Source organism: Gobio gobio, assembly GCF_949357685.1.
Source record: "Gobio gobio genome assembly, chromosome: 14".
Taxonomy (NCBI): domain Eukaryota; kingdom Metazoa; phylum Chordata; class Actinopteri; order Cypriniformes; family Gobionidae; genus Gobio; species Gobio gobio.
This window is the reverse complement of record NC_137107.1, coordinates 29,138,818-29,147,650: the sequence shown is the minus strand read 5'-3', so window position 1 is coordinate 29,147,650 and position 8,833 is coordinate 29,138,818. Positions and strand designations below refer to the sequence as shown.

The following is an 8,833-nucleotide window of genomic DNA, read 5'->3' as shown; positions in this document are numbered from 1 at the left end:
ACATATCCTTTTTCTATTTTTAAATGTAATTTATGTGATTTATGTAAATTCTGTGAGGACAAAGCTGAATTTTCAGCATTATTACTCCAGTCTTAAGTCTCACATGATCCTTTATTTGGAAACTGATAATTTCTTTGTCTTTAAATATCAGTTATTTGAAATAGAAATCTTTTCTAACATTATAGATGTCTTTACTGTTTTACTGGGTTACCGTTTATCCTTGCTGAATAAAAGTAAACGGTAGTTTATTATGCTATTGCTGCCTCTGTTAGGTGACCAGACGACTGACAGACAGTGATTACAGTCTACAGGGAAACAGCATGCTGGAAGACCGACCCACCTCCAATTTAGAGAAGCTCCACTTTATCATTGGCAATGGCATTTTACGGCCTGCTCTCAGGTCATTACATGGCAAATGCATTATTGTTGGTTTACTAGTGCTGATGAATGTACATTGTATCTCAATCGTATTGCATCTGGATTTGTTTCCTCTCTCAGAGATGAGATCTACTGTCAGATCTGTAAACAGCTGAGCCAGAACACATCCAAAAGCAGCCATGCCCGCGGCTGGATCCTGATGTCCCTCTGTGTGGGCTGCTTTGCACCTTCAGAAAGATTTGTCAAAGTAAAAAGATATATATTTTTGCATTAGTCAGCAGGAAATAAGATCTGATACGTTCTTAATTATCCTAATGATCCTAAACCAAAATAATTCATAATGATGGTGTATCACCGCCCATTTCATGTGTCTTTATCCATATTTTCTTTAGTATCTGCGGACATTTATTACCAGTGGGCCGCCTGGTTATGCTCCTTATTGTGAGGAGAGACTGAGAAGAACGCTTGTGAATAAAACAAGAACTCAGCCTCCTTCTTGGCTTGAGCTGCAGGTATTTTAGGACCCACAAAAGCCATTAGAGTTCGCTCCGGGAAAATTCACTGGAAAATATGAATTATTTGACTGGATTTCTTTTTCTTTCCTCCTTCAGGCCACTAAATCTAAGAAACCCATCATGTTACCGGTGACCTTCATGGACAGCACCACTAAGACCCTGCTGACTGACTCCGCCACCACAGCTGAAGAGCTCTGCAATGCTCTGTCCGACAAAATTGGCCTGAAGGATCGCTTCGGCTTCTCCTTATACATTGCTCTTTTTGATAAGGTACATTAATGCACAGTCAGACTTTTCTTGTCTATCTTCAGTCTCATATGATCCTTCAAAAATCATTCTAATATGCTGATGCGGGTCTCAAGAAACATTTCTTATCATTATCCATGTTAAAAAACAGGTACTTATTTGTGTGTATAATACAAATATTAATTTTGTCAGGAGGTTTAATGAATAGAAATGTAAAAAGAACAGCATTTATTTGATCTTTTCCTGATTAAGAAGGATGCATTCAAAAACAAACTAACAAAAAGACCCCAAACTTTTGAACGTGTCTTTATATTCTTATTTATCTGGTCCATAAAATGTGCATTCTCCTCAGGTTTCATCCCTGGGCAGTGGGAAGGATCATGTGATGGATGCCGTGTCACAGTGTGAGCAGTATGCCAAAGAGCAGGGTGCTCAGGAGCGCAATGCTCCCTGGCGGCTATTCTTCAGGAAGGAAATCTTCACGCCCTGGCACAACCCTGCTGAGGACGGCGTGGCCACTAACCTCATATACCAGCAAATCGTGCGCGGGGTCAAATTTGGAGAGTACCGCTGCGATAGGGTGAGAGTCGCATATTTTACATTGCCTTGTGTTAGTTAAATTACTTGCATTAACCAAGCATATGCATGTGCTCTGTTATCGTAGGAGGAAGACCTGGCTGAGCTGGCCTCTCAGCAGTACTATGTGGATTATGGGTCAGACGTTCAACCAGACCGTCTTCTAAATCTTATTCCATCCTACATCCCGGACCGCGAAATTACTCCCTCCAAGACAGTGGAGAAATGGTCTCAACTGATCATAGCAACTCACATAAAGGTATACATGTTTAGTTTCAACTCGTACATTTGTTAGTTTTATTATAATTGCATTGTACATCATTATATTTTTAGTATTGTCAAATCGATTAAAGGGATAGTTCACCCAAAAACAAAATGTTTATGTTTATCTGCTTACCCCCAGGGCATCCAAGAAGTAGGTGTCTTTGTTTCTTCAGTAGAACACGAATGAAGATTTTTAACTCCAACTGTTGCAGTGTGATAGTCGTATAATGCATGTCAATGGGGATATTTTAGAATATGAGAGCTATGAGAGTAAAAACACATAGACATACAAATCCTTATTAAACCATGCGGCTCGTGGCGACACATTAATGTCTTAAGACACGAAACGATCGGTTTCTGTGAGGAACTGAACAGTATTTATGTTATTTTTTTACCTCTTATCAGACGAATGTCATCTAGTATTCCCAGCGCCATAACTTCCGGCGAATAAGGTCAAAATACTGGCGCGCTCAAAGAAATATATACGTAGATGCCTCATTCGACCGATCCGCGCAGGCACTAATGAGGAATCTATGTATATATCTTTGATCGCGCTGGTATTTTGCATGTATTTTGACCTTATTCGCCGAAAGTGATGGCGAGGGGGCGGCTGATGCTGATTTATTACATTTAAATAAAATGTATTTAATTTAATAAAAAATTAAATACATTTTTAAATATGGATATTTTTCTTACACAAACGCATCGATTCGCTTCAGAAGGCCTTTATTAACACCCCGGAGCGGCGTGGAGCACGTTATTTGATGGACAGATGCAGTTTTTATAGACTTCAGAAACAGAGCAACTATTACTGCTATTATAATGCTTGGATTAGCCAGAACATTTTTAATAAAACTCAGATTTTATTTGTCTGAAAGAAGAATGTCATATACACCTCGGATGACTTGAGGGTGAGTAAATCATGGGCTAATTTTCATTTTTGGGTGAACTAACCCTTTAATTGTGACGTGTGCATTTATGCATGCATGTGTGTATTTTTATATATATATATATATATATATATATATATATATATATATATATATATATATATATATATATATATATATATATATAATTACACAGTACACACTACACACACATATATTATTTAAACACAAACTTTTATTTAGGATGGGATTAATCGCGATTAATCGATTTGACAGCACTAATATATTATATTATTAATTATTATATTATATTACGCCGTTTCTGCTACTAGCATTTTATCAGTTATCTATTCATATTATAAATATAAAAATTAGTATAATCAAACATACTGTGGTATGATTGAAATAATGAATATCATTGGAGAAAAAAAATGATATTTTGGAGTTAGAGAGTTAAAAACAATAAATAACTTACGGTAGTTTTCAAGGTTGTAATATCATAATTAGAAAATAGGAATAATATTTTAAAGTCCCCATGAAGTTTTTGGGCTTTTAGTATGAATGTGTAAGACTTACTGTTGTCTATAAGCTAGTGTGCTCCAAAACAATGACAAAATTCACAAAATTCGTCAATATGGATCAGCGATTTTGATGACCTCACTCTGCACTTCAACTTCTCATCAGATTTTCTGTCCAATCATATGCTCTCCAGAATCCACAGCGTCCCTCCCCCAAATAGATGCTGAAGCTGCAGCTAAAATCGATCACTTTTTCACACATTTACTATTTTTTACATGGTGGGTGGCACATAGTGCACTATATAGGGGATAGGGAACGATTCAGACAGTGTAAATATGCTCATTGGGTCGAATGAGGCCGCAGTATGCACACAGTCTTCTCTGGTCCAGAGACACGATAGCACAGAGCGGATCATATTCGCGAGTCAGTTCATACCAGAACGGATCGGGCCCATTTGAGTTCTGCACAGAATGCTATATTTTAATAGCCTGGTCCTACCGGACTCTCGTACATTTCATTTGTACAGAGAGTCTGGCCACTCTCCATTGACAAGCGTTAACTTCCTTGAAGGCAGGTACTCTGTTGAAGTTTAAAACTATTGGATCTGCCATAACCAATCGCTAACGTTTGGTCGTGACGCATGTCATCTCAAACTAGCGCACGACAGCAACGTCATCGTTCTCAGCCACTCCCTCTGTTCGCTGATTGGACCGGTTAAAATTTGACCGGAAAAAAACAGAGAATATAATATAATATAAACAGAGAATTCCAAGTACTGAAGGAAAATTAAAATTGAGTGGAAGTACATAGGAGGGCGGAGCCAGGCTAATATTTTAAAGCGATATGGAGGAGATTAGGAGGAGAAATGGTTAGAGATTAGGAGGAAACTACGGCTTTACCAAGCTCAACGGCTCAGTCGAGCTATGATATAAACAAAATGCTGTTGGATACTGGCTTTTAAAAAAGGAGAGGTGCTGTTCTTTATGTCCCGCCCTGTCTTCCTGTTTCAATGGAAATTACGTCAACACATTGAATAATGCTGCACGTTTCAAGGCACTTCAATGGACCTTTAAAAAAAATGATTCTGGGTTGATAATCTGAATATTTGGTGGTTCTCTGATGTCTATGGTGGTTACAGCCCTAGCGTTTTGAGCTTGATTTGGAAAAATGCTAACATTTTTAGACACAAATATCACCATTTCCTGAGAATGGGTTCACAATTACATGATAGAACAGTATACATAACTGAACACATCTATTATTAACCTTTTCAAGTAAATTTACAGAACTCCACTGTCACAGCACATATCTACGCCTATGTCTTCATTACTGTGTCTGACTCACCTCGCGGTACCTTCTCAAGGACGGCAGTCTCATTATCTTACAGCAGTACCTGCATTTCCACCCAGCACTAATATAATCTCATAGCTATGATTAACTCTCTGATCTGAAGAGTGTGCATGGATGACCTTCACAGACCTGCTGTCTGCCATAATAGAGTGCAAACGACGGACCCTGAATATTTGAGACATTTCTTTCAACCTCACTTAATGGTCACTGTCTTATGGATTTGTAGGTTAGGTCAGCACTGCTGTCTGTGTGCTAGCTCATAGCGGTTGATGGGACTGAGCAGGTTGAGATTTGATTGACCGTTCTTGTGGGACCATTAATCACATGTTCCTTCTCTCAAGGGCGAAGGCCATTTTAATTACCCTTCTGCCTTTCATAGGCTAAAGTGATGGACATGAATGTTTAATAATGCTGGGGATCAATTTTATGGATCGTCCTAGCAGTGTGGTAATGCATGAGGTTGTTACACTTTCTGCGTATTAGCAGGTGACAAGAGCAGAGGTAATCGCCTCTGAGGTAATTGCCAATAATGTGTTGCGCTGAGAGCAAGATATTGACGATTGCATCTCCACAGGGAATCTACACGCAGAAGAAGTTTGAATCGCAGAGAGTGAAGGAAGAGGTGGTGGATTTCGCTCGATTTAAATGGCCGTTGCTTTTTTCACGCTTCTATGAGGCCTTCAAATTCTCAGGTAAGACTTACAGAGAATAGTTTACTCAAATAAAACTCAAGTCAGTGAGTTGAATAGATCAGTCAGAATTCGGAACTAATCATTCAGACCAGTTTCGGAACCGAATCATATGTTTCTGACACAAATATATTTTCATATACAGTATATATATATATATATATATATATATATATATATATATATATATATATTATAATTTTTTTTTTTTTTTTTTATATATATATACTTTTATATATAGTAGTTTATAGTTTGGTTTTGTATCATTTAAATATGCAGTTCTACTACCAGAATTTAGGGTCAGAATTAATCAAAAAAAAACTTTTGGTAGTTTGCAAGGCTGTAATAGAATATTTTGAATTGGGAATAATATTTTAACAGTTAGCCATTGGGTGGGGGGCCCTTAACTGGGTTGGCAAGTTTTAATTCAATGCCTATGGTGGTTATGGTCCTGGTACTTTGGGCTTGAGGTGGGAAAATGCTAAAAATTTACACAAAATTGAAAGAAAGAAAGAAAAATGAGCAACAAATGGCACCATTTTTTTGAAAGTGGGTTCACAATTATTTGATAGAAGAGTTTATGTAACCAAGCAAATCTATTATTAACCTGTTCATTTCAAGTCCAGGTGTTAAGATGACTTAAATTTAAGTCTGTTCATCAATTTTAAATATCATTGTCAATATAACAGACATTTTATATGAACTTTTTAAAGCTTCTTCTAAAGTCTTTGTAGTTGCATGGAAAAAAAGTGACTAGTATATTATTACAAATTTCTTCATTTGTGTTCCACGGAAGAAATTATTTTGGGGGGGGGGGGGGGGAGTTATTCTTTAAATCATATTAAAAGAAATCAGTTGGACATTTTGATCTGATAAAAGTCTGGTGAAGCTAAACCATTCTTTCTGTTTGTTCACAGGGCCTAGTCTCCCAAAGAATGATGTTATAGTGGCAGTGAACTGGACTGGAGTCTATTTTGTGGATGAGCAGGAGCAGGTCCTTCTGGACCTTTCTTTCCCAGAAATCACTGCAGTTTCCAGCAGCAGGTGCAGTAGCTTATTAAACCAAACCTGCTTCATTCGTTATAAGTGTTCTCTATATTGTAATTTTGGGTCAAACTTGTGGATGCAGAGGTGGAAAGCTTCAGGGACAGAGCTTCACTCTGGCTACCATTAAAGGAGATGAGTACACTTTCACATCCAACAATGCCGAAGACATCCGTGACCTGGTTGTCACCTTTCTAGAGGGCCTGCGTTCTAGGTCAAAGTTTGTGGTGGCCCTGATGGACAGCCATTACCCTGGTGAGCACACATTGACCATATGGGCATTTGCATTTGATTCAGCCCCAAACAGACTTTCGATCAAGACAAGACGGTTCGGCAAAAACATATTTTTTCTGTTTGTTTTCCCAGCTGGGCAAGACTCTTCGTTCCTCAGATTCTCAAAGGGAGATCTGGTTTTTCTGGATGAGCAGACTGGACAACAGGTCATGACTTCAGGTTGGGCTCATGGGGTCAATGACAGAACCAAGAAGAAAGGAGACTTCCCTGCAGACAGCGTCTATGTGCTGCCCACTATCACCAGGCCACAATATGATATTGTTGTCAGTGTTTTTTCATTCAATACATTATTTGGACATTCTCAGAAAACAAAAGTAACAACATTGTACCTTATTTACCCCAGAACGGTTCAAAGTAGTACCTTAAAGTCCCTGGTATATTTAAAGCAAAGAACGAACTATATAAAAAAGAACTTTGCCATGAGTATATCAAGGCCTTAAGGGTACATATTATTACCCAAAGGTGCTAATATGCACCTTTTAGGAGTAGATCAGGTACAAAATTGTCCCTTAAGGAGTTATTTTTTTATTTTAACTTGGAAAACATGTTCAAGACACAAGCATTTCCACCAAAACATGCCACATATTTAAACTAAAGAAAGACTTGCGACATTGAATAGTCATCAGAGCATCTCATTTCTGTTTCTTTCAGACGCTGATTACCATGTCCCCAGACCAGCGTAAGGACTCCGTAAAATTGTCCGATCAGAATCTGTTGGAAAGTGGAGAGAAGGTTCAGCCGTACACTTTAGAGGAATTCTCCTACGATCACTTCAGGTGCTTGAACGCTCTATGTTGTGTCCGAATGGAAAAGTACTGTTTTTAAAGTTGAGAAAAGGAAGTTTAGTGTAAGATGCCAACCGATCAGTATCAACATCTGGCCAGTAACATTGAAGGATTAATTAAACGCACAGCATGCTTTAAATGCACAATATCTTTTAAATATTAGCTGTATTGACTCTGTGTCAGGCACCACACCTATGATTGTATTTCATCATTGTGCATGCTAATTTCATAGTATTCCTTTATTACATTTAATTCTGGATTCATTATTATTCTGGGAACCTTTCCATCCTCTAGACCCCCTTCAAAGAGCACACTGAGTCGCGTGATCATCAATAAAGGCAGAGGGAAGGATAAAATGTGGTGTTGCAACAGAGAACCTCTCAAACAGCCTTTGCTGAAAAAAGTCCTCAACCATGAAGAGCTGTCCCAGGATGCCTGCCAGGCGTTCATTGATATCCTCTACAGTTAATAGTATTACCTTCATAATGTTTTAAATGTCTAACTGCAGTTCCCTCATATTGCCCCTTAACTCTGTCGTACCTATCATGAAGTACATGGGCGACTACCCCTCGAAGAGAAGCCGTTCGGTCAATGAGCTCACTGATCAGATCTTTGAGGGCGCTTTGAAGGCTGAACCTCTGAAGGATGAGATCTTCTGTCAGATCATCAAGCAACTGACCGAGAATCACGTTAAGTAGGTTTTTCCCAGCTAAAGCTACCGCAGTGTATATTCAATGCATCTCATTCACGTTATTGTGTTTTATTGCTTATGTGCACAGAAAAGGTCAAATTAGGAGAATACATGGCTGAAACTCTCCATAAAAGTGCATTAGCATATTATTATTATTATTATAACTATTATTATTATATATTAAATAATTTAGGATTTAAAAAGGGATTACATTTTTTTAACAATACTATTATATTATTTTATAATATTTGTATGTATAATAGTTATTTTTAAATTATATATAATATTGTTATTATTATAAGAACATAACAACATTATATATATATATATATATATATGTTATTATTATTAAAATAAATATATACGTTTTAGGATTTAAAAAATAGTTGTAAAACATTTTGTATAATAATATTGTATTATTATAATAACGGTGTTGTTTTTCCATTTTATTTAAATATAAATATTGCATTTATATATAATTTGTACATTTTTATATAAATATTATTTTATAAAATTATTATATTATAAAATGATAACTTGTTGGTTATATATACTTGATTATACTTGCAAAGGTACTGATAAATTGATTCTG

At 37.0% G+C, this 8,833-nt stretch overlaps 1 protein-coding gene across 1 annotated transcript in view; it reads left to right on the top strand.

The window, feature by feature from the left end:
* The window catches only part of myo7ab (myosin VIIAb), a 42,951-nt gene that overhangs the window by 27,994 nt on the left and 6,124 nt on the right, over positions 1–8,833 (top strand). The window contains exons 26-38 of the mRNA XM_079834634.1: positions 273–400; positions 499–625; positions 771–890; positions 990–1,163; positions 1,492–1,719; positions 1,804–1,974; positions 5,313–5,430; positions 6,345–6,471; positions 6,557–6,726; positions 6,838–7,028; positions 7,417–7,541; positions 7,845–7,994; positions 8,059–8,244. Coding sequence (XP_079690760.1) covers positions 273–400; positions 499–625; positions 771–890; positions 990–1,163; positions 1,492–1,719; positions 1,804–1,974; positions 5,313–5,430; positions 6,345–6,471; positions 6,557–6,726; positions 6,838–7,028; positions 7,417–7,541; positions 7,845–7,994; positions 8,059–8,244 — 2,015 coding nt within the window. The remainder of the gene's footprint in view (positions 1–272; positions 401–498; positions 626–770; positions 891–989; positions 1,164–1,491; positions 1,720–1,803; positions 1,975–5,312; positions 5,431–6,344; positions 6,472–6,556; positions 6,727–6,837; positions 7,029–7,416; positions 7,542–7,844; positions 7,995–8,058; positions 8,245–8,833) is intronic.